At 39.1% G+C, this 26,793-nt stretch overlaps 1 protein-coding gene and 1 non-coding gene across 5 annotated transcripts; both read left to right on the top strand.

The window, feature by feature from the left end:
- Nucleotides 1–4,428: 4,428 nt before the first annotated feature.
- On the top strand, nucleotides 4,429–12,664 carry LOC141682685 (pentatricopeptide repeat-containing protein At4g21065-like). 4 transcript variants are annotated; one of them, XM_074487386.1, is made up of 6 exons: nucleotides 4,429–10,424; nucleotides 10,550–10,586; nucleotides 10,750–10,959; nucleotides 11,040–11,213; nucleotides 11,320–11,652; nucleotides 11,808–12,664. In XM_074487386.1, exon 6 carries the CDS (start codon nucleotides 11,858–11,860, stop codon nucleotides 12,497–12,499), a length of 642 nt encoding a protein of 213 aa, XP_074343487.1. In that variant the 5' UTR covers nucleotides 4,429–10,424; nucleotides 10,550–10,586; nucleotides 10,750–10,959; nucleotides 11,040–11,213; nucleotides 11,320–11,652; nucleotides 11,808–11,857; the 3' UTR covers nucleotides 12,500–12,664. The 4 variants fall into 4 exon arrangements, with proteins under 4 accessions (XP_074343487.1, XP_074343486.1, XP_074343484.1 ...); XM_074487385.1 differs by having other exon boundaries at nucleotides 4,526–10,424; XM_074487383.1 differs by having other exon boundaries at nucleotides 4,526–10,424; nucleotides 11,320–12,664.
- Nucleotides 12,665–26,086: 13,422 nt separating this feature from the next.
- LOC141687628 (small nucleolar RNA R71) lies at nucleotides 26,087–26,193 on the top strand. Its single transcript, XR_012561118.1, has one exon. It is a non-coding gene; the product is annotated as a small nucleolar RNA R71 (small nucleolar RNA).
- Nucleotides 26,194–26,793: the final 600 nt, after the last annotated feature.

The following is a 26,793-nucleotide window of genomic DNA, read 5'->3' as shown; positions in this document are numbered from 1 at the left end:
TTGAACAACCTCCAGGCTTTGTAGATTCCAAACATCCAGATTATGTCTACAGGCTTGATAAAGCACTTTATGGACTTAAGCAAGCTCCTAGAGCATGGTATGAGACTTTAGCTCAGTTTCTTCTGGAAAGTGGATTCAACAGAGGAACTATTGACAAAACATTGTTCTATCTCAACCATGGCAAGGACTTACTTTTGATCCAGATTTATGTTGATGATATCATTTTTGGGTCTCCAAATGACAAACTTTGCAAAAAGTTTGCCAATCTAATGCAGTCAAGATATCAGATGAGTATGATGGGAGAACTTAGTTATTTTCTGGGCCTTCAAGTCAAGCAGAGTGAAGAAGGAACTTTTATTTGTCAATCTAAGTACACCAGAAACTTGCTGAAAAAATTTGGAATGCAAGACTGTTCAAGTGCATCCACTCCCATGGCCACTGCAACAAAACTGGATAAGGATACTGGTAATTCAGTAGATATTACTGATTACAGAGGTTGCAAAATTGACAGGAAAAGCACAAGTGGAAGCTGCCAATTTCTTGGAGGCAGATTGGTTTCTTGGTATAGCAAGAAACAAAAGTCAATTTCCACATCAACTGCAGAAGCAGAGTATATTGCTGCAGGAAGCTGCTGTGCACAGATTCTCTGGATGAAGAATCAGTTACTGGATTATGGGTTAACATATTTCAAAATCCCTATTTACTGTGATAATCAAAGTGCTATTGCTATGACAGGTAATCCAGTTCAACACTCTATGACAAAGCACATCAGCATCAGGTACCATTTCATCAGGGAACATGTGGATGAAGGTACAGTGGAATTGCATTTTGTTCCCACAGATCAACAAGTAGCAGATATCTTCACAAAACCACTGTGTGAAGCTACCTTTTCAAATTTGGTAAATGAACTTGGAATGATTTCAGGTTCTTTCTCTAAATCTGCTTAAACTTGTTCTATGTTATCAGACTTTATGATCAGTATTTACAGAATTAATCTCTTTGTATATTCTGTGCATTAATTGATAAATGTCTTCAAGTACTGACTGTTGTCTGATATATGTGTCTAAACTCTGATAAGTGATATGTCTGTTTCAGTAACTATTCTATCCTATGAGGATAACTGTGCTAGATACTGACCTACTAGTCTTCAATAAACAAATGATCCCATGAAAGAAGTAGTTATTTATGTGGAAATCTTATGACACAAGCAAATTCTGATAACTGAGCTTAGTTAAGTTTACTTTGTATATCTTATTACTAAGTCACAAATTAGAATAATGCTACTCATCTGTTTAAGTTCTGATTCTAGTAAAACTGCTGAATGTACTAAGTGCTGATAAACCTCACTTATCAAAAGAAGAAGAACAAAAATCAAAGAATAATATCAGGTACTCCTTTGAGATCTAGAGTAAAAATGTGAAAGGGACGACCCAAGTGCATTGCTGGTATTAAGTAAATATGCATTAGAAAAGCAAAATATTTTCTTGGTGACTTTTCACACTCTATGATTACTGGAGAAATACTCTGATAATAGCATAAATTCTAATAAACAGTCGTGACTCACTTACACTGAGAAGCCTCTGTAAAATAGAATTTCAAAAGATGCATAAAATTAGCACAAAAACAGTAGAGGTGAACTCATGCATGAACTCATTTATCAGTAGGTTTCAGGATAATGACAGATCTTTAGCAAAATTTTAATTATGACTTACTTCTAAGATGTACTGAAGTAGATCAGACTTTACTCTTTGTCTGTTATTTAGCTTAATGCACACAAACATCACTCCATATGAATGATGAAATTTCTGTGGTGGTCTATGTTATTTTAGATAAACAGTCATTGTGTCACTTCTGCACAAACTCTGAGGACAAGTTCTAGTTACACGTTCTGATGATTAATTTCTGACGTTCATAACTAAGAACTTGTATGAGTATTTACTAAGATAGATATTCCTTGTTCGAGTTAAGACATTATGTTCTGATGACTGTTAAGTTCTGGTATAGGTCTAAGTTCTGATTTTTCAGTCTAACCCTTTACTTAACTTATTTGTGAGTAAAATTTGGTAACAGTCTCAGATTAATTTCGAAATGTTGAAGTGGAAGATTAATAGTCTATGGTTAAAACATAATGACACTCGTTCTTGAACAGTTCACTCTTGTTCCATGTGCACATTCTTTTTCCAATGACTGTTATTCTTTCTCAAAGTCTAGGGAGACGAGGTAGATTTAATTCTACCTGTCTGCATTCAATATCTTCGCGTCTCCTTGCATTCTCTTGCCTATATACACAGCCACTTCACATTAGTCTTTTCATCACACTTGTATCACAAATTCAGTCTTGTTTTTCATCACAAATGGCTGAATTTGGCTGGTTCTACAATTACGGTGATGAGACTGTGCATGTCTTTTTGAATGGAATTCCAACTTCCTTGAGTGAACCAGGTATTGGAGCAACTCCTGAGAGATTGAATCAACTAGAATCTGTACAGATGGTTTACCATACCTACTTGAAAGAATACATCATGTTGTATTTCATGACAGATGGTAGGGTTTATCATATAAGACAAAATGCCATTCCATTGAAGTATTTTGAAGAATTGGAGCATGTATTATTCTTACTTCAAGTGGATGACAGAATAACAGAGACTGCTGCAAACTACTTAAAGGAACAGATTCAGAGACAGAAAAGACTTTATTCTGTTAAGTCTGACAGCAGATATGTTCCAAAGTACAGAAATCACAATGGTGATATTGTTGATATGAAGCCTAATACTGCACAGATCAGAACATATCTTGGTATTAAGGGGCTTGAATTCAATCTAGAGTCTAACAAAGCTTATATCATAAGACTAGATCGGGAGTTGAGAAAAGCAAAGATTAATGATCTCAGAGCTGCAATATTTCAAACTGGTGAAGATACTGCAGAGCTTAAAGATGTCAAACGGAGGATGATTGATGAACTCAGATATGCTGAGAAATGTTTGTTGAAGAATTATCTCAGAACAACTCCTGACATCAGAGAGATTGGAAAATGATGAAGCCAAGTCGAAGATCTACAACTGCTTAAATTCTGATATTTATACAGGTTGAAGTTGTTATCAGAAGTTGAATTGGTAAAAACTTTAAGGACTGTAAGTTGTAGTTATCTTGTCTATTTCTCATGCATTTGTACTTAATGTTTTTGACATCATCAAATATCTGTTAAACTTGTATATTTTGTTAATTTACAAGTTGGGGGAGATTGTTAGATATATTTGATAATGTCATGGCTAATATGTTTTATGTTTAGATTTCAGATCTTATTTGAACAGAACAAATCAGTACTTAACTGATCAGTACTTATACTGGAAGTCAGAACTTAAGGTACTGGAAGTCAGAACTTAAGGGATATCAGTACTTATGTTATCAGGAGATAGATATCAGAACTTAAGTGCTGAAGGACGATCAGATAAGGACAGTAGCTGATTAAAGTTAAGAAGATCAAGATAAACATAAGAAGAGATATGCATGAAGAAGGAATTCCGTGAAGAATGGAATACTTGGAATAGAAGATATCTGATTGATATATTTTAGGAAGCAGAATTATATTCCATATCAATTAGCGAATATCTTGTAACTGTGTAGTATATAAACACAGAAATAGAGTTTACACTAGAGGTGTTATCATTATCGAGAATATTATTTATTATAACTCTAGAAGCTCTCGTGATATTTTGTTCATCACTGAGAGATAACAGTTCCAGATTGTAACAGAGTTTATTGTTTAAATAAAGTTTGTTTTCTGTTACATAAGTTCTTGAAGTTTGATTTGATTGTAATAAACACTGTATTCACCCCCTCTACAGTGAAAGTGTGACCTAACATATTCAGTTTTTATCTATTTTGTGGATGCCTGGTAGTAGGGTATTCGTACAATGAAAGTTGGCGCTTACTAGTTTCGTGTATTCTGATTAGTTGTCATCACCATTGCATGCTAAGGTTAAGAACAATGACTTTGAATGAAGTAGTAATGAAGTTAGAATCTCATGTTTGTGTCATATAAGTAATTCAACCTCAATTCTCTTAGTTAAAGTTAGTATAATCTCTTAGTTAATCAAATCCAAATTGTTATTTGTCTTAGCATTGAACAACAACCATATCATTGTTGCATAGGTGCATAGATTGAAGTTAACCTAAACCAGTCTCTGTGGGAATGAACTAGAAAGAATTCTATATTACTTGCGAACGCGTATACTTTCGTGTAATTTTAGCGCATGTTTTCATCCTAACAAGTTTTCGGCGCCGCTGTCGGGGACTCGGTGTTAATTTTAGTTTATGTGTTGATCATTAGTGGTCGTTAAAGTTCACTGACTCGGATATTTTACTTACTTTTTGCTTGTTTGTGTTTCAGGTACTCTAGAGAGCGTTTAAGCTAACGCGTTCTCGATCTCGTAAGAGAACACTGGATAAAGCGGAGGAAGAAGTTGAATTATTTGAAGGAGAAATCTTTGTTGAGGAGAAAGTTGAAAAATAAGTTGTTTTTGTAATGGGAGAACCAACAGCGAATCCGAAGGCTTTGATGGATTACTCTCAACCGAAGATCGATGATATTCAGTCTAGCATTGTCAGACTAGCCATCACGTCTAACACTTTTGAAATCAAGGCTAGCACGATTCAGATGATACAAAATTCAGTTCAGTTTGGGGGTTCTCCTATAGAAGATACCAACATGCACATCAGAGATTTCATCGAGATCTGCGACACTTTCAAGTTCAATGGAGTTTCTAAAGATGCTATAAAGCTGAAGCTTTTCCCGTTCTCTCTGAGGGATAAAGCTAAGAGCTGGTTACATTCTCTATCAACAGGTTCTATCACCAAATGGGAAGATATTGCTCAAAAGTTTCTAACTAAATTCTTCCCTATGGCGAAGATAACTACAATATGGAACGCTCTTACTCAATTTGCGCAGCAATCGGGAAAGTCTTTATGTGAAGCTTGGGATTGTTATAAGGAGATGCTTAGAAAGTGTCATCATCATGGGATACCTGACTGGATGATTATCAACTGCTTTTATAATGGCTTGTGTGCACAATCTAGACTCATGTTTGATGCAGCATCAGGTGGAGCCTTATGGGCTAAGAGCTACGATGAAACTTATGAATTGATTGAACTGATTGTTGCTAATGAATACGAGAACCCTTCTCAGAGACTACCTCAAGGCAAGGTAGCAGGAATTCTGGAGGTGGATGCAGCTACTGCTATAACTGCTCAGCTTAAGGCTTTAACGATGAAGGTGGAATCTTTGGCTAATTATGGAGTTAATCAGATCACTGGTGTTTGTGAGCTTTATGTTGGTGCGCATGAGACGGAGCAGTGTTCTATTTCTAGTGAATCAACTCAGTTTGTGAGCAACTTTCAGAGGTCACAACAACCAGTTCCATCCACCTATCATCCCAACAAGCGCAATCATCCTAACTTCAGCTGGAGCAACAATCAGAATGCGGTGCAATAGCTTTATCAGCAGTATGCAGCAAAATAATTCAATCCTCCTGGTTTCAACAACCATAATATGCACCAAGACAACAACTTCAACTGCAACAATCTAATGAAAATCTAAATTGGAGGAATTAAGGCTCATGTGCAAGAGCCAAGCGATTTCTATTAAGACCTTGGAAAATCAAATTGGGCAGATTGCCAATGCCTTGCTGAATCGACAACTTGGAACACTCCCTAGTGACACAGAATATCCAGGCAAGAAGGAAGCAAAAGAGCAAGTTAAGGCAATTACATTGAGGTCTGGGAAGGTTGTAGACCCCGAAAAATCTCAAGTTCCAGAAGATGAAGTTGTGGCTGAAGAAGATGTGCAGAAGGAAGCAGAAGTGGAAACAAGGAAGAAAGCTTTGGTCAACACTCCTCCTGAGGGTAATACAGGGGAGAAGCAGGTCTATCCGACACCTCCTTTTCCTAAGAGGCTGCAGAAGCAAAAGCTGGATAAGCAATTTGCTAAGTTCTTAGAAGTTTTCAAGAAAATTCATATCAACATACCTTTCGCTGAAGCTCTTGAACAGATGCCTAGCTATGCGAAGTTTATGAAAGGTATTCTCTCTCGAAAAGTGAAGATCGATGACTTAGAGACTATTGCTCTTACGGAGGAATGCAGTGTTGTGCTGCAACAGAAATTGCCTCCGAAGCTTAAAGATCCTGGAAGCTTCACTATTCCTTGAACCATAGGGAAATTATCGTTTGATAAGTGTTTATGTGATTTGGGAGCTAGCATCAATCTGATGCCTTTGTCTGTCTTCAAGAAGTTAGATTTACCTGATCCTAAGCTACTTATATGTCCTTGTATTTGGCCGATCGTTCTATTGCATTTCCATGAGGTATTATGGAGGATGTCTTGGTCAAGGTGGACAAACTCATCTTTCCTGTTGACTTTGTAATTCTTGATTTCGAGGAGGATAAAAAGATTCCCATAATAATGGGAAGACCATTCTTGGCTACTGGCCGAACCTTGATTGATGTACAGAAGGGTGAGCCCACTATGCGAGTACTGGATCAGGATGTGACTTTTAATGTATTCAATACCATGAAATTCCCTACTGAAAATGAGGAGTGCTTAAAAGTGGAATTGGTCGATTCTGTGGTTACTTCAGAACTTGATCAAATGCTACGGTCTGATGCCTTAGAGAATGCCTTGACGGGAAATTCAGATGGTAAAGATGATGAAGATGATGAGCAGTTGCAATATTTGAATGCTTCTCCTTGGAAGCGAAGGCTGGATATGCCTTTTGAATCTCTTGGAATTTCAGAACTCAAAAATATTGAGGGGCGTCTCAATCCATCTATTGAGGAAGCTCCTACACTCGAGTTTAAACCATTGCCTAAACACTTGAGGTATGCGTTTTTTGGTGATGCATCTACTTTACCTATTATTATTGCATCTAACCTTTCAGGTAGTGATGAGGAAAAGCTCTTGAGAATTCTAAGAAAGTTCAAATCAACAATTGGATGGACTATAGCAGATATCAAGGGAATCAGCCCTTCTTATTGCATGCATAAAATTCTGCTAGAGAAAGGAAGCAAACCAACTGTTGAGCAACAGAGAAGGCTAAATCCAATCATGAAGGAGGTCGTGAAGAAGGAAATTCTCAAATGGCTAGAGGCAGGGATAATCTATCCTATTTCTGACAGTTCTTGGGTAAGCCCAGTTCAGTGTGTGCCGAAGAAAGGAGGCATCACAGTGGTTGCTAATGAGAAAATGAACTTATTCCTACTTGAACAGTCACGGGGTGGAGAGTTTTTATGGATTACAGGAAGCTGAACAAGGCCACGAGGAAGGATCACTTCCCTCTTCCTTTTATTGATCAGATGCTTGACAGGTTGGTTGGGCATGAATACTATTGTCTTCTGGATGGTTATTCAGGCTATAATCAGATTTGCATTGCTCCAGAAGATCAGGAAAAGACTACCTTCAACTGTCCGTTAGGTACTTTTTCCTTCAGAAGAGTTTCTTTTGGGTTATGTGGTGCACCGACCAAATTTTAGAGATGTATGATGACCATTTTCTTTGACATGATTGTTCAGAATATGGAGGTGTTCATGAATAATTTTTCTGTGTTCGGGGATTCTTTCGATGAATGCTTGCAAAACCTTGGCGCAGTTCTTAAAAGGTGTATTGAGACCAATCTGGTTCTCAACTGGGAGAAATATCACTTTATGGTACAACAGAGCGTCATTCTTGGGCACAAGATTTATAGTAAAGGTCTTGAGGTGGACAAAGCCAAGGTGGGGGTCATTGAAAACCTTCCTCCGCCAATTTTTGTTAAGGGGATCCGCAGTTTTCTTGGTCATGCGGGCTTCTATAGGCGGTTCATCAAGGGCTTCTCTAAAATCTCTAAACCCTTGTTCAATCTTCTAGAGAAAAATGTCCCTTTCAAGTTTGATGATGAGTGTCTAGCTGCTTTTGATGATGAGCTTATAGAAGAGTTTGATTACGGCACCTGTCATAACTGCACCTAATTGGGATGAGCCTTTTAAAATGATGTGCGATGCAAGTGACTATACAGTTGGAGCAGTTCTTAGGCAAAGGAAGAACAATATATTTCATGTGGTCTACTATGCTAGTAAGACCCTCAGTGGTGCTCAACTGAACTATACTACTACTGAGAAGGAGCTATTGGCTATTGTCTATGGTTTTGAGAAGTTTCGATCTTATTTTCTTGGGACGAAGGTGACAGTTTTCACTGATCACACTGTGATTCGCTATCTCGTCTCGAAGAAGGACTCGAAGCCTAGACTGATTCGATGGGTTCTTTTGCTTTAGGAGTTTGAGTTAGAGATCAAGGATAGGAAATGTACTAAAAACCAAGTTGCTGATCATCTCTCTCATTTAGAAGATCCAAGTACGACTTCACAAGATAAGACATTGAGTCTTTTCCCGATGAGAAATTGTTTGGGGTGCAAGAAGAGGAACCGTGGTTCGAAGACATTGTGAACTACCTTGTGAGCAACATTATGCCTCCAGACTTGTCTTCTGCTCAAAGGAAGAAGTTTCTTCATGAGGTGAAGTGGTACATGTGGGATGAGTCATTTTTGTTTCGGCAAGGAGCTGACCAGATCATCAGGAGATGTATTCCGTACAGCGAAACGGAGGGAATCTTATGAGACTGTCATTCAACTGTTTATGGAGGCCACTATGGTGGAGAAAAGACAGCAGCTCGTATCCTTCAAGCAGGATTCTTCTGGCCTACAATGTTTAAGGATGTGCATCAGTTAGTTTTGAAGTGTGATCGATGCCAGCGTGTTGGTAATATGTCCAAGAGGGATGAGATGCCTCTTAATGTGCTTCTCGAGGTTGAGATCTTCGATGTCTGGGGAACTGACTTTATGGGGCCGTTTGTCTCATCTTGCAATAATCAGTATATCTTGTTGGCGGTCGATTATATGTCAAAATGGGTCGAAGTTAAAGCTTTGTTGACAAATGATTCGAAGGTAGTGCTTAATTTTTTTCACAAGCAGATATTCACAAGATTTGGGACTCTAAGAGTCATAATCAGTGACCATGAATCGTATTTCTGTAATCGCAAGTTCACTGCTATGATGCAAAGATATAATATGAATTATCGTATTGCTACTGCCTACCATCCTCAGACTAATGGTCAAGCTGAGGTATCTAACAGAGAGATCAAGTGATTTCTGGAAAAAGTTGTATATCCATCGAGGAAGGATTGGTCTTTGAAGCTGGAAGAAGCTGTTTGGGCGTATCAAACAGCATTCAAGACTCTGCTAGGCATGTCACCGTTTCAATTGGTTTATGGTAAAGTATGTTATTTTCCTGTGGAGCTAGAGCACAAGGCATATTGGGCTTTGAAGAAATTAAACCTTGATATGGATGCAGCTGGAAACAAAAGGATGCTTCAATTGAATAAACTCGATGAGTTTCGACTTCAAGCATATGAGAACAACAAAATGTATAAGGAGAAAGTCAAGAGATGGCACGATAGGGGTTTAGTGCTCAAATCATTTGTGCCGGGGCAACAAGTTTTGTTGTTCAACTCTCGTCTCCATCTTTTTCCGGGAGAGTTGAAGTCGAGGTGGTCAGGGTCTTTTGTTATCAAAACTGTGTTTCCACATGGAGCGGTGGAGATTTTTGAGAATGACACTACTAGAAATAGTAGATACGACATCGGTGCTTAGACATCGGCATGTAATGCACCCGATATTAAAAGCCTGTTTAACATCGGTTTAGAAAAAAGCGATGTTAAAAGCCTGTTTAATTTTAAAATAATAACAAATTAATGTTTTTCACTTCAACATCGGTTATTTATGCTAACCGTTATCTATAACCATTTCTAAAAAATGACTAAATAAATATTTCAGTTCCCCCGCTGAGTACCCAAATTTTCCCCCGTAACAAAAAAGTTAAAAAATTATTTCCCCCTTCTCCCTTTACTCACACACCCATACATCTCTATCTCTGTCTCTATCTTCATCTTTATCTCTCTCCCTCCCTCCCCCAAACCTTGACTCTCCCTCTCTCTCTCAAACTCGCGGCTCTCTCTCTCTTTGCTGTCTCTCTCTCAGACCACCGCTCTATCTCAAAAACCCTGATTCTCTCTCTCAAATATCGAACTTCATCTCCTTCAGCTCTCTCTCTCTCTCTCTCTCTCTCTCTCTCCCCCCCTCTCTCTTTCGATCTCTCTCTGTCTCCTTTCTTACCGCTACTTTCTTGTAAACCTAATTAAACCTAATACAAAATCACTGAATCGAGATTTGTCTCTCTCTTTCTCCACTCTCTTCCGTCTCCCTATCTATATCTTGATGAAAGCTTCGATTTATGTAAAATTGATTGGTAAAGGTTAGATTTCGGCCATGGTGAAAGCGATTGATGATGGTTTGAAGAAAGGGAAGGAGTTTTCCGTCACAAATCGGGCTAGAAATTGTTGGTATTATTTAATTTAGTAGCTTAAAATCGAGCCGAGAAAGCAAATATTTGGTTTGATTATGTATGTCAATTTTAAATTTATTTCAAAATTTTACATTTTGATTTTAATGAAGCTTTTGTTTATAGGCCTGAAGCTTTGGAGCTTGAAACCAACCTTCAATCGGTAACATATCTCTCTCTTTTAACTTTATTTACATCCATTGTGTATTTATATAGATCTGTCGGTGTATATTTATATTTGTATGTTCAATTTTGTTTATTCTATTATGTTCTGCTATTAAGTTTAGGTGTTAATAACACATTTAACTCTATATTTTTTGTATTAGATCTCTATGCTTTTATCATTGGGAGCTATGTCATTTGGACTGTTGTAACTTGGTGTTTTTCCGTTGATGTGTGGGTGGTGGCTGGATGTTTGTAACATAAGAATGCACCCTTTGGAAGTTCCAAGTCTGTTGTTGATAAGGATGCCAACACTAAGAAAAAGAACAAGTCTACTGACAGGAGCACAACGTCTACAGCTCCTTTGAATAAAGGTATGATATTACATGTAACCAAGTCTCTTAATACATTCAACATTTTGACTGGTATTTCCTTTTTGCTAATATTATTATAGTGAGATGTCAATACTAGCTGGCGAACTACCACAGGTGTAGATATGAGTGTACGGAACACTCCAAGTCACACAAACTTCACTTCTGATAAAGATAACAGAAGAGGAATGGTGGTTCCTTTCAAGCCCCTCTCACTTGCATTTGAAAATGTGAATTACTATGTTGATATGCCTCCTGTAAGTCACCTGTCCTTTAAATTGATATTATAATATGCTGTTTTTCTATGAGAGTAAAACATATGGTGGTCAACGATTCTCACAGTAAAACCATTCGTTTGTTCAGGAAATGAAGAGTCAAGGAATCACAGAGCACCGTCTCCAATTGCTACGAGATGTGAGTGGTGCATTCAGGCCTGGTGTTTTGACAGCATTAGTGGGAGTGAGTGGTGCTGGAAAGACCATGTTGATGGATGTATTAGAGAGAAGAAAAACCGGAGGGTATATTGAAGGAAGTATTAGCATTTCAGGTTATCCAAAGAACCAAGCAACTTTTGCTCGTGTCAGTGGTTATTGTGAATAGAACGATATCCATTCTCCACATGTTACCATTCATGAATCTCTTGTGTACTCGACATGGTTACGTCTTGGTCCAGATATGTCAAATAAAACACAAAAGGTTAATTCTCTTTTGCTTGCTGATTCTATTGCAGATACGCCTCAAAACGTTCACACTCTTGTTAAATACGTTATATGATTTTGACAAAAAGATGATGCTACAAAATCCCTGTTTATGCAGAGCATTATTAACATTGCTGATTCATTTGTATATAGTGAAGAAAGATCTGCAGGTTTCGGAGAATCTGGGAAATGGGTTGCTGAATATGTATGTTAAGTCTGGAGATATGGATTCGGCTGAGAAATTGTTTGATGGGATTGACATGAAGACGGTTTTTTCATGGACATCTATGATAGAGGGCTATATGCAGAAAGGTGATTGGGAAAGTGCCAGTGTGTTCTTTGATCGAATGCCTGAAAAGGATGTAACTGCCTGGAATGTGATGCTTAATGAATTCATCGCGGGGAATGATTTAGCTGCTGCTGAAGTTTTGTTTAGAAGAGCGCCAGAGAAAGATGTGGTTTCATGGAACTGTATGATTGCAGGGTATGCTGAAAACAAGAACTTCACAAGATCTTTGGAGTTTTTTAAAGAGATGATATTAGCAGATATCAGGCCGGATAGAATAACAATAAGTAGTCTTCTAGCTGTTTGTGGCTTTGCAGGTGCAGTGAATTTAGGTGAATCAGTTCATTCTATCATGAAGAAACAGAACATCATGGGGAAGGAAGTTGAAGTAGCTTTAATGGATATGTACAGCAAGTGTGGTGCTCCAGATGAAGCTATGAAGTCATTTGACGACATTTCTACAAAATTCGTGTTGGCCTGGAGTGCCATGATTGTTGGTTTGGCGATGAATGGTCTTTCCAGAGAAGCACTAGACTCTTTTGCACATATGCATCTTTAGTGATCTATCAGAACCTGATTTAAGCGATGAATTAAGAAGACAAAATTCTATTCCAATTTTTTGAGATGTAATATCTTTCACATAATTAGAAACAAGACACCTGTTAAGTTTCAGACTATCTCATTCAAATTGACAATATGCTATAACATGATCCATCTTAATATCTGTGATCTGAGTCCTTCTTTTACTAGGTAAGACATTATAAAGTAATTATTACTTACTATTTCTATACTCATCATGTTTTTCTTGTAACCAGGTCAGTATCTTACAGAAGTTGTTGGAAGTCCTTATTATGTTGCGTCTGAGGTGTTGCATAAATATTATGGACCTGAAGTTGACGTATGGAGTGCTGGCGTTATTCTATATATTTTACTATGCAGAGTTCCTCCTTTCTGGGCAGGTATTAGGAGTTAAAAGTATCACATGTTGAGCTTAAGAGTTTTTACCTGTGTGTAGTAATTGTGGCAGTTGATGATATTCCTCTTTATTCGTATAATTTTTGGCAGAAACCGACTCAGGAATCTTCAGAGCGATTTTGAAAGGAAATATAGATTTTAAATCTGAACCATGGCCATCGATTTCAGATGGTGCAAAAGATCTAATAAGGAAGATGCTTGACAGGTCTCCTAAACAGAGAATAACTGCTCACGAAGTCTTATGTGAGCCATTGATATGCTTGATAGTTAGTATACTTTCGTGAGATTTATGTAGAAACTCTTTGTATTGATGTGATTCATGAACTTGCAACTGAATTCTATTGCAGATAATAGTAGCTTATGTTTATATTGCATTGTTTGGTATTTTTTTGTTTGTAAATGTAATTGGTTCATTGGATGTGAACAGTATCAGGATGGCATGCAATATACAAAATATTAACATCACATTGGTAAATATAAAATGATGTAAAAAATATAAGAAAGACATCAGGTAAAATAATATTAAACGAAAAAGAACTAAAAAAACCGATGTGAAATAGTCATTTGACATCGGTTCTAAAAAGAAACTCAATGTATTTTAAGTCAAATAACATCGGTTAGAGAAACTGACTGATGTTAAACAAAAAGATTTAACATCGGTTTCGTGAAGAACACCCATGTCTTATCCATCATTTCACATCGGGGGGCTAATTTAACCGATGTCTGATCAAACATTTCACATCGGCCAACTTATCTAACCGATGTCTGATCTAGCATTTCACATCGGTTTGTTCGAAAGAATTTTAATAAATGGCTTTTAGAGCTTGTAGGTTTCATATTTTAATGGATAAATACCTCATAATATACTCATATTCACCTTAAAATAATGTAATATAAGCTGAAATTTGTTGCAAAGACATCACATTTAATCTTAAAACCGATATATAGCACTGTAATAGACATCGGCTGTTAACCGATGTCAAAAGCTAATGACATTTAACATCACACGCGAAGACATCGGTTCAGATTTTTTTTAACATCAGTTCTGAACCCATGTCTGATCCCGTTTTTCTAGTAGTGTGATTCAGGCCAGTCATTCAAGGTAAATGGACAGCGTCTGAAGCACTACTATGGGAATACGGAAAACCGTGAGGTGCTTAGTGCCGTTTTATTGTCCACTTGATCTGGGAATTCTACGTCAAGCTAGTGGCATAAACCAAGCGCTTTTTAGGAGGCAAACCAAGCTTGTTATAAATTAGTAGAAGATAGAAGGAAGAAAAAGCAGAAAAAAAGACAAAAAAAATCTGAAAAAACTGAAAACAGGGTGTTTTTTCCAGAAGCACGGCGCGCCCGCTGCCTGGCGGGGCGGCCGCGCTGAGAGTGAAGCACGGTGAGCCCGCGCTAGGAAGCAGAGCAGCCGCGCTGGAACTCCAGAGAAATGGCGCGCCCGCGCTACCTGGCGGGACGGCCGTGCTGCACCCCTGTAGAAGAAAAAAAATAGAAAAACAAAAATGATAACAAAAATAAACACTTGAGCCGATTTTCCCTCCTCCACTTCCCTTAATTCATTCTCCAATTCAATTCTTACACCCCATTACCGCCCACTAATTCCATAATCTTTTCCCACTTCTTTTTTAAACCTAATTATAATCCCTATACATACATACACTTAGACACAATCATCTCCACAATACTTTTCAATTCTCAAACCTCAATCTTTCTTATACACTTCTCTTTGCTCAACTTATTCGAATACAATGGCACTAAAAAGAGCAAAGACTTAATTTAGCAGCAACACCGCCGATTCTTCGAGTGTTGGGGGCATGAGGCCTAGGTTTGCTACTTCGGAGGCTGAAGCGGAGTATACGATGCTATTGACGAAGCAGATAGCGAAGGAGAGGGGTTTTCTGCCATCGGGTAAAGATGGTAAGCTGCTTGAGATGATTTTGGAGATGAGTTGGGGGTTTTTTTTACGAGGCACCTGCTGCTGTGCCTATGAATGTTGTTCGTGCCGGGCCCTAAAAAGGGGTACGTCTCCTATTTTCTAAAATGTGACAGTTTTTAACAATTCAGTTTATTTTTATTTTTACAAAAAAAACATCAATCCCTCTCCTGTTATTCATCTCATCTCTCCTCTCTCGCAATCTCTCTCTTTCTCTAATCTCTCTCGATGTCTCTCTCTCAATCTCTTCTCCCTCTTATCTCTTTTCAGTTTTTATTTCCCCGAACTTTCCCCTCTTGCCCGTTCATGGCTGCTCCGGTTGGGGTGAATTTTTCCGGCCGATCTTAGCCGGATTCTACTTGGCCTCCAGTTGTGTGCGAGGGTATGTATATATGTGTTATACGGTGTATCTGTGTGTGTGTTTATATATGCTCTGTGTGTGGGTTGTGTATGCATGTGTGTGTGGGTCGCGTATGTGTGTGTGTGAATCGAGTGTGCGCGTGTGTGAGTCGCGTGCGTGGGTGTTCAGTTGTTGTGTTGTATTGTATCTAAGTTTTTGAATATAATTTATGCTTTATTAGGTTTATGCATAGAATGATTGATGTTATTGATTTGGTAATATATGTAATTTAGAGGTTATATGAATATAAGATTTGGATAATGATGTTGTGAATTGTGTTGTCAAATCCGTTTAGAAATAAGCTGAGTTCTTGTTAAATTCGTAGCTTTTAGCTAGTTCATCGTATGATAATTATTTTACACTCTCTAGAAAGATAATGGAATTATCTACAATTTTCATTCTTCGTGTTTTTCCAAATTCGGCCTGCAATTATGATAAAATCTGCCATTTGTAAAATTTGTCCTGTTATTTCAGTTTGATACATCTTGACTTCAAAAATTCGTAGTAAATTCATTATTTTAGCTATGACTTTGAACTATATCAATTTGGAAAGTTTAATTCAGTATCTACAATTGTTACTTATAGTTCATTAACCAATTCTATTATTTAAGAGTCTCAAATACTAAGTTACTTGCGAAAACAGGGCTGAATCTGCTTGTGCAGCTGTTTATTTTAAAGTTTCTGAATTCGTTACTTGGTCATTTTTAGAGACCCTTACCATTTTAGAAAGGTCGCAAAATATCCTACAACTTTTATGTTTTAAACTTTTCTGTTTAAGTTCATCTAGGTATTGTAAAATGTCATTCTTTCGAGGCTGGTTAACTTAAATTTTAGGTTCGGTAGCTATTTTGTATGTTATAACTCGACATATGGTTTTGTGCTAATATATGTGATTGCTAGTTATTGTTTAATAGATTAAATATATGAACCTATAGTATAGAAGTGTTGGTTAGTGTTTTGATATGTGCTTTTCAGTTTATCAAATTATAGATTTAAGTTAGCATACTTGATGACATACTTGACTTGTGCACATGTACATTGACTTGTTATTTGTATATGTGATAGCAGCGATATGTTTTATGGAAATACATGTTAGTATATGCCTATTTGAGATTGAGTTCCGTTGCTAATTATTAGAGTGTGATTTGAATAGGTGTATAGTTACTAGTCTATGTGATATATGTGCAAGGTGATTTATTTAAGTGTTTATTCGAGTTGAATTGGTGATGCTAAATTATATAACTGTAAGTTCAAATATTATAAATTATTAAATATACTTAATTATTTAGGTGCCGCACGTTTGGGCGGGTAATTTTCCTTAATTGTTTAGGTGCCGCAAGTCTGGGCGGGTAATTTTTCTTAATTGTTTAGGTGCCGCAAGTCTGGGCGGGTACTTTTCTTACTTGTTTACTTTCATGTTGCTGCAAGTTGAGTCAGCTTTATTTTGTATGGTTATAAGGTTAAATTGTGGAATTGAAAAATAGGTGGATAGTCCTAATTACGAATACTTCATGCCAAAATTTTCTAAAATTCTCCTATATCTAAATCTATTTGACTTATTTGATTTCAATGATTTGAAAGCATGTTATGATTGTTAGCTGTAACACGTATAGGATATGTCTGGGTAAGAACATTGAAATGACTTGTGGGTTGTATTTGTGGTGTGGTTATTCAGGGTATTGTCCATATTACGAATAGGTCATGCCGAATTTTCCGTAGAAATATTATCATAAGTTACAGGTTCTCGTGTTAAATAATATTCTGAGTTGGTAGTAAGTTTTAAACTATAATGTGTGCTAATTGTTATGTGCTATATAATGTGCCATGTGTATATATGTATATATATATATATCTGTTAGGGCGGAAACACGCGCTAATATTCACGCAAGTATACGCGTTCGCAAGTAATATAGAATATTTTCTAGTTCGTTCCCTCAGAGACTCAGACTAAATTATTGTCTAATTAAACTCACTCACCAATGTATGATTACTTCTCAATGTTAAGATAATAACACTTAAAATTGTTGATTAAATATTAACTATAATTAACTACTTAATTAACCACTTAACTAACACTTCAATTTATCAATAATAAAACACTCATGAGATCACAACTTCATTATTACTTCCTTCTATAGCCATTGTTATTACCTTTAGCATGTGACAGTGATGATATTAATCGAATAACACGAAACTGATAAAAGCCAACTTTCATTGTACTAATACCATTCTACCAAGCATCCACAATTAAGATAGAAGTCGAATAGTCATCAATTATGTTGAGTTCCTATATGTCTACAGAAATTGACAACACAACAATTTAAGCACAAGTTATTCCTTTTTGATTACATAGGGCAAATAAAACTGTTAGAGTTACCCACTAATCATGCACAACGTACATGAACCTATGCTAGCATGGCAAGTTCTAAATCTCAAGATCCACCGTCGCTTCACAAGAGATTAACACCCTATCTTATATGTTCGCGACGCACATAAGACGAATACGCACAACCAATACTAGATATCAAGCAATCATCACACACTAAAGTATTAAACAATTAACTAAAGAATTCCATAATAAATCCGTTGCAACCCCATGATCACAATTAGCCCATAATAGAACTTATCGCCATCATGGGTTCATATGAAATCATGATAACAAACACAAGAAAATAATAACTAAACTAATTATATTAAAACAGAGTACGTCACAAGAGTAAATAAGTCAAAGCAAGAAAACTAGCATCCAACGTTACAACGAAACAAGAATCACAAGAAAATATGCTTCCTCTTCGTTGCGGTGTGCTAAATCAGTCTTCTTCCTTATCTCCTTCGCTTCTTGCGTAAAACACAATCTTCTTCTTCTTAATCCTCGTGAAAACATCTCAAATCTACTTATATAATAGTCCCATAAAACTCAGATTACATAGAAGTTGGAAGCCAAACAGAAGTAGAAGTCTAAAATAATTCAGCAAAATTCCCGACCCTGCGCGGCCGCTCAGCATATCTGCGCGGGCGCGCAGGTTGCTGCGCGGCCGCTCAGCATAGCTGCGCGGGCGCGCAGGCCTCCACTGGAAAAAATCCAAGTTTGCTCCGTTTCTTCGCCGTAATCTGCCCGTTCCTTTCCTCTCGCAATGGTGAACACATGCCAAGGCTTATTCTTGATGATTCCTCCCCCGAAATGCAACTAATACCCTGAAATGCATAAACACTAGAAAAACACATCAAATACACAAAATACTTGATTTCAAGACACCAATTTAAGCCATTTTAAGACGTTCTAAGTGGTATAAAATGCCACTTATCACACCCCCAAACTTAAATCGATGCTTGCCCTCAAGCGTCACAGACTCAAAAACAAATAAAAATATGCATGAATACAATCTATATGAAAATGCAGCGATCCCCCTTACTACAATTAATCAACCAAATTGCCACATCTCAAGGAATGCAGTTAGACAACTAAAGATCAATAAACTCATGCAAACGGACATACAGCCAGAAACGTGGTGTGTGCAAATGCTTAACAGATATGCTTCGGAACTAGACCAATTACTATGACTAGACTATCCTCAAGGCAATCCTACGATTATACAAAGAATAAAAATTCCAGGCACAAAGTGATATACAACACTACAAGAACTCTGGAGCTTACTACAGAATCGTGCTTTTTATTTACAACTCAAATGCTTATTTGACCGTGCAATGAGTGAGGTCCACAAAAGACTTATACAATGATATCCATGTAACGAGCGTTAGGTTAGCGGATCCCAGACTCTAAAAGCCTTAGGTCGCTAGGCACAAAGTCCCCTAAGAACTTAATAACTCGAATACCAAAGAGCCCACTCTTGATCAATTATGCCAAATTTTTTTTTTTTTTTTAATTTCTGAGCAAGTGCGTTTCGCTTCATCTTGATCAACCCTAGACTACTCGCAACATACGCGAGCCGGCTACTAGCCATTTGACGCCTAGCCACAACTAGCAACAACTTCCATATTTTTTTCTCCAAAATTTTTCTTTTTCATGTCTTTATCACTAAGAACCTATAATCGAATTCTAAGCACAATAAGTAGATTGACCTTGAAAACAACCAAATCATAACACAATCTAGCCCTTTCGCATTCTCTAAGACTTAGTGGACTTACAATTGTTTCTAGCATGCATATCAACCTACACAACTTAATATCACTTTAATGCTATCACTACACTGACATCGATATCACAATTCAGTCGATAAATCATTGCAAAAGGGATCATGGTAAATGCATGAGCTACATGACATTCATAAAAAAAACTATATGGCATAAATTATGCAACTATATGAACTAAACTATCATAAATATGCAACTAAATGACACACACACAAAATTCCTTAACTACCACCCCCAAACTAAAAATCTTCACTGTCCTCAGTGAAAGTAGTAGAAAGGAACACAGGGTATACCTACTCGGAGTCATCATCATCATCACCCTCAGTGGGTGGAGTATCAGGCGGCGGGTATGCAGAGTCCTCACCAAAAACTGGCCACTGGATATCAGCTCCAAGGCCTCGAAAAGCAGTCCCTAACGCAAGGGTGAGTTCCTGAGCAAACCTGCTCTGTGTCTCATACATGGCATCCATCCGTCGTGAAAGCCTCCTATACTGGACATCAACCATCCCAGCACCCTCCTGAGCTCTCGAAGAACCAGCCTCATCACGCCCTGGCCTAGCCATAGTAGCACCTCGTGCTGGACGCCCTCCTGGAAGACGATAACCCAGCCCATGCTCCTCAGGCTCACCACCGGTCCACTCCTGCATCCCATTCAGAGTGCCAGAATCAATCGGAGCGGCTGGCAACTGCAACTGCTCATGAGCCGGCCAGTTCACTCCCACTGCTCGGCATAGCTTCGTAACCGTAGATGCATAAGGGATGTTCATATGCTTTGCTCCCCTCAAAAACTTCAGAATTCCTTGGTAGATAAACTCACCAAGGTCCACATAGTACTCCTCATTCAGAATTCCCCACAACAGCTGTGCTCTCTCAACTGTGACCTCGTGTGCATGCGAAGAAGGCAAAATATTAGCACAAATAAATGCATTCCATGCATGGGGATACCTGTTCATGGCGATCGCCGGAAAGTGATGATACTCATTATTGCCTGTACTGCGGGTCCAAACTGTGCCCGATCGACAGAGAGTCGCACAAATCAAATCCAAGTCAAAATCCTCAGCAGTCTTTTCATTCCAGTTCTCCTCCTCGGGCTTCCTCTCTCGCTGTCCAATCACACGGTGAATCGCCGCAGGATGATAATCAACCGTCAGCCCACGGACCACAGAAAACCCATTCTTTTCAGTCTTCGCATTCGCGTAGAACTCGTGAACAACGCTCATCTGTACTGCTTCGGGTGACTCATAAAAAGCTATCCACCCCTTCTCTGCAATCATGGGCAACAACTCACCATCCCTCCCCGATGGTAAAAACCCCCTCTCCTTCAGAATCGGCTTACCCAACAGCCTAATGTACTCCTCCTCCGCGGCTCTGTCAGTTAACCGAGGCCTTGCAGCAGTACCCCTCGATGAATCAGCAGTAGGAACTGTGCTGCTGCTGTCAATAGTGCGTGCTCTCTTGGGTGCCATTGATTCGTGAATAAAAGCGTGTAAGAACTGATATTTGATGTTTGTGAGAGGGTTTAAGTGTAGGAAGTTTTGTGGGAGATATGTAGGATAGGTGTATGTATATATAGGGTGTGGATTAGATTAGGGTTTGGGAATTAAGGGATAAAATAATGGGGTAGTGGGAACAAATCGTGGGTTTATGGGCTAAAACTGTTTTTGTGTTTGTTTTTGTTTGTTTTTTTTTTCTGAACTGTAAAAAAAAAAAATTCTGGTCCTCGACCCTTGCGCGGCCGCTCAGCATAGCTGCGCAGGCGCTCTGCGCAGCTGCGCGGGCGCGCAGGGGGTCACTGGAATTTTTTTTTTCAGCCCCTGTTTTCTGATTTTTCTGTGTTTTTGGATAGGTTATTAACTTCTAAGGGTTCCTGTAACAATAATTCATGGGTTGCCTCCCACGCAGCGCTTCTTTTTCGTCATTAGCTTGACGTTTCGTACCCTGCTCAAGTAGTCAACAAAATGGCACTAATCACTTCTCGGTTTGCCATGTCCCCATAGTAGTGCTTCAACCGCTGACCGTTAACCTTGAATGCTTGGTCCGGATCATTCTCAAAAATTTCCACCGCTCCATGTGGAAACACAGTTTTGACAATAAAAGGTCCAGACCACCTTGATTTCAACTTCCCAGGAAAAAGTCGGAGCCGAGAGTTGAATAAGAGAACTTGTTGCCCTGGCACAAATAACTTTGGATGTAGCTTCCTATCGTGCCACCTCTTCACCTTTTCCTTATATATTTTGTTATTTTCGTACGCTTGAAGTCGAAATTCATCCAGTTCATTAAGCTGAAGCATTCTTTTCTTACCAGCTGCATCTAAATCCAGGTTCAACTTCTTCAATGCCCAGTAGGCCTTATGCTCAAGCTCCACAGGTAGATGACATCCCTTACCGTACACCAACTGGAATGGTGACATCCCAAGTGGAGTTTTGTATGTTGTTCTGTAAGCCCAAACAGCTTCATCGAGCTTTAAAGACCAATCCTTCCTTGACGGACAAACAACCTTCTCTAGAATGCGCTTTATCTCTCTGTTAGACACTTCCGCTTGACCATTTGTTTGCGGATGATAGGCAGTAGCTACTCGATGATTCACATTATAATGCTGCATCATAGAAGTGAACTTACGGTTGCAAAAATGCGATCCTTCATCACTTATGATTACCCGAGGTGTTCCAAACCTTGTGAAAATTTGCTTATGAAGAAAATTTAGTACTGCCTTTGCATCATTTGTCGGTAAAGCTTTAACTTCGACCCATTTTGAGACATAATCGACTGCCAGCAAGATGTACTGATTATTGCAAGACGAGATAAAAGGCCCCATGAAATCGATTCCCCATACATCAAAGACCTCGACTTCAAGCATCACATTTAATGGCATTTCATCATTCCTTGACAAATTTCCCACTCTTTGGCAACGATCACACCTTAAAACAAACTGATGAGCATCCTTGAACAAAGTAGGCCAGAAAAAACCTGCTTGCAGAATACGAGCTGCCGTCTTCTCACCTCCATAGTGTCCCCCATAAACCGTGGAATGGCAGTCTCGTAATATCCCCTCCGTCTCACAGAACGGGATACATCTCCTGATGATCTGGTCAGCTCCCTGTCTAAACAAATATGGTTCATCCCACATATACCACTTCACCTCATGCAGAAACTTCTTCTTTTGAGCGGATGTCAAATTAAGAGGCATTATATTGCTGACGAGATAGTTTACAATATCTGCAAACCATGGTTCTTCCTCCTGAATTGCAAACAACTGCTCATCCGGAAAAGATTCATTGATTAACGTCCTATCTTGTGAAGTAGAATCGGGATTCTCCAACCTAGAGAGATGGTCAGCTACTTGATTCTCAGTACCTTTTCTATCTTTGATCTCTAACTCAAATTCCTGAAGTAAAAGCACCCAACGAATGAGTCTCGGCTTCGAATCCTTCTTAGAAACCAGATAGCGAATAGCTGCATGATCAGTGAATACTGTTACTTTCGTACCAAGCAGATAAGATCGAAATTTTTCAAAGCCAAAGACTATAGCCAAAAGCTCCTTCTCAGTAGTGGTGTAGTTCAATTGGGCACCATTTAAAGTCTTACTCGCATAGTAGACCACATGGAAGAGATTTTTCTTGCGCTGTCCCAGAACTGCACCTACCGCATAATCACTCGCATCACACATCATCTCAAATGGTTCTGTCCAATCTGGTGCTGTAATGACTGGTGCCGTGATCAAACTCTCCTTGAGAGTCTCGAATGCTGCCAAACATTCATCATCAAATTTGAAAGGCACATCTTTCTCAAGCAAATTGCACAACGGCTTAGATATCTTTGAAAAGTCCTTGATGAATCGCCGATAAAAACCCGCATGACCAAGAAAACTACGGATTCCTTTCACAGAATTAGGTGGGGGAAGATTTTCAATGACTCCCACCTTGGCCTTGTCCACCTCCAGACCCTTGCTAGAGACCTTATGCCCAAGGATAATGCCTTCACGCACCATAAAATGACATTTGTCCCAATTAAGCACCAAATTAGTTTCCACACATCTTTTGAGTACGGCACGCAGATTATTCAAACATTCATCATATGAGTGTCCAAAGACGGAGAAGTCATCCATGAATACTTCGACGTTATTTCCAATCATGTCAGAGAATATAGCCATCATACATCTCTGAAAGGTGGCCGGTGTGCCACATAACCCAAACGAAACTCTGTGAAAAGCAAATGTGCCAAATGGACAAGTGAAGGTAGTCTTTTCCTGATCCTCTGGTGCAATACAAATCTGATTATACCCGGAATAACCATCCAGAAGACAAAAATACTCATGTCCCGCCAATCTGTCAAGCATCTGATCAATAAATGGAAGAGGGAAGTGATCCTTCCTTGTGGCTTTGTTCAATTTTCTATAATCCATGCATACTCTCCATCCTGTAACTGTTCGAGTAGGGATGAGCTCATTCTTTTCATTTGCGACCACAGTGATACCTCCCTTCTTAGGTACACATTGTACGGGGCTCACCCACGAGCTGTCAGAAATAGGATAAATGATGCCTGCATCTAGCCATTTCAGAATTTCTTTCTTCACCACCTCCTTCATGATGGGATTCAGTCTTCGCTGCTGTTCCACAGTTGGCTTACTACCTTCCTCTAGCAGAATTTTATGCATACAATATGAAGGACTTATCCCCTTGATGTCTGCCATGGTCCATCCTATAGCCGATTTGAATTCTCTCAAAATCCTTAAGAGCTTGTCTTCCTCACTACCTGAAAGGTCAGATGAAATAATAACAGGTAACGTAGATGAATCACCTAAAAAAGCATACTTCAAGTGTTCAGGTAATGGCTTGAGCTCCAAGGTAGGTGCTTCCTCTATTGATGGTTTGAGCTTCCCTTCAGCGTTCTTGAGGTCAGAAGTACTAAGAGATTCAAATGGTATGTCCAGCTTTCGCTTCCAGGGAGAAGCGTTCAGATATTATAATTGCTCGTTGCTATCTTCATCATCGCTGTCAAAATCCCCCACTAAGGCCTTTTCCAATGCATCAGACATTAGCATGTGATCGAGTTCCGAAGTAACCGCAGAATCAATCACATCCACTTTTAAGCACTCCTCATCTTCTGTAGGGAATTTCATTGCCTTGAATACGTTAAAGGTCACATCCTGATCTTGGACCCGCATAGTAAGTTCACCTTTTTGCACATCTATCAAGGTACGGCCAGTAGCCAAGAAAGGCCTCCCCAAGATTATGGGAATCTTCTTATCTTCCTCAAAATCCAGAATAACAAAATCTGCTGGAAAGAAGAGCTTATCCACTTTGACGAGCACATCCTCAACTATGCCCCTTAGGTAAGTAATGGAATGGTCAGCTAATTGTAGTGACATGTACGTGGGTTTTGGATCAGGCAGATCCAGTTTTTTAAAGATCGACAACGGCATCAGATTAATGCTTGCTCCCAAATCACAAAGGCACTTGTCAAACGTCAGATTCCCAATTGTGCAAGGAATGGTGAAGCTTCCTGGATTTTTCAGTTTTGGTGGTAACTTTTGTTGCAGAACAGCGCTGCATTCTTCCGTGAGAGCAACGGTTTCAAGGTCATCCAGTTTCACCTTCCTTGAAAGAATAGTCTTCATAAACTTCGCATAACTAGGCATTTGTTCCAGAGCCTCAGCGAAAGGTATATTGATGTGAAGTTTCTTGAACACCTCCAGAAACTTCCCGAACTGTATATCCAGCTTTTGTTGCTGCAATCTCTTAGGAAAAAGTGGTGGAGGATAGAGCTGTTTCTCCCCTATATTAGCCTCAGGCAGAGTGTGTTCAACAGTAGTCTTCCTTGGTTCCTCCGCTTTCTCCTTTTGCTTAGATTCTTCACCTCTAATTTCAGCTTCTACTTCTTTTGCCTTTTCAGCATCAGCTACTTTTCCAGACCTTAAGGTAATAGCCTTGACTTGCTCTTTAGCTTCCTTCCTGCCTGGTACTTCCGTGTCACTGGGAAGAGTGCCAAGTTGACGATTGAGCACTGCATTGGCTAATTGACCAATTTGATTTTCCAAGGTCTTGATAGAAACCGCCTGACTCTTGCACAACAGCTTAAGTTCCTCAAAATCAGCACTAGTAGGTGCAGCTGCACTTCCCTGTTGAGGATATGATTGCCTTGTAGCATACTGCTGTGGTTGCTGGAATCCAGGTGGGTTAAACTATTTACTCACTCCTTGCTGATATGGTGGCTGAATAGCATTCTGATTATTCCCCCAGCTGAAATTTGGATGATTTCTGTTGTTAGGATGATAGGTCGCTGGCACAGGCTGCTGTTGTCGCTGATAATTATTCACATACTGAACAGATTCGTTTACAAGAGAACACTGATCCGTAGCATGAGAACCTGCACAAAGCTCACAAACCATAGCTATTTGATTAACTCCATACGTAGCCAGAGAATCAACCTTCATTGATAGCGCTTGGAGCTGGGCTGCAATAGCGGTGGCTGCATCAACTTCCAGAATACCTGCTACCTTGCCTGACGTCATCCTCTGAGTTGGGTTTTGATGCTCATTTGCAGCCATCGTCTCGATAAGATTATACGCCTCAGTATAGCTTTTAGCCCATAAGGCGCCTCCAGCTGCTGTATCGAGCATGGGCCGAGATTGGGCCCCCAAACCATTATAGAAACCAGTGATCACCATCCAATCCGGCATTCCATGATGTGGACATTTTTTCAACATTTCCTTGTAGCGTTCCCAAGCCTCGCACATAGATTCTGTAGGTTGCTGCGCAAACTAAGTAAGAGCACTCCTCATAGCAGCAGTCTTTGCCATCGGATAAAACTTCACCAGAAACTTTTGCGCAAGATCTTGCCACGTAGTGATGGACCCAGCTGGTTCAGAATGTAACCAGTCTTTAGCCTTGTCCCTTAGTGAGAATGGGAAAAGCCTCAACTTGATAGCCTCATCAGTCACGCCATTATACTTAAAAGTGCTGCAGATCTCGACAAAATTCCTTATGTGCATGTTGGGGTCTTCAGTTGCCGCTCCTCCAAAAGAAACAGAATTCTGCACCATCTGAATAGTGCCCGGCTTGATTTCAAAGGTGTTAGCTTGAATAGCCGGATGAAGGATGCTTGACTGAATGTCATCAATTTTAGGCCGAGAAAAATCCATAAGAGCTGGATCAGCTTGAACAATACGATCTCCCATGTTTACTGGTTCTTTCTGCTCAGTTCCTGAATCCGAATCCTCAAAATCTAACTTCTCCGGAATATCAAGAACTTCGTCTGTCTCCTCAGCTGTATCTAAAGTCCTCTTGCGAGCACGAGAACGAGTTTGCATAAACGCTTGCTAAAGTACCTGAAACACAACCAGAAAAAAAATAAGTAACTACTACGTCCTAATCACTGAGTCCTA

This window comes from Apium graveolens, chromosome 9 (genome assembly GCF_009905375.1).
Source record: "Apium graveolens cultivar Ventura chromosome 9, ASM990537v1, whole genome shotgun sequence".
Lineage (NCBI taxonomy): Eukaryota > Viridiplantae > Streptophyta > Magnoliopsida > Apiales > Apiaceae > Apium > Apium graveolens.
The sequence above is the reverse complement of the archived record's forward strand: the minus strand, read 5'-3'. Positions and strand labels throughout refer to the sequence as shown.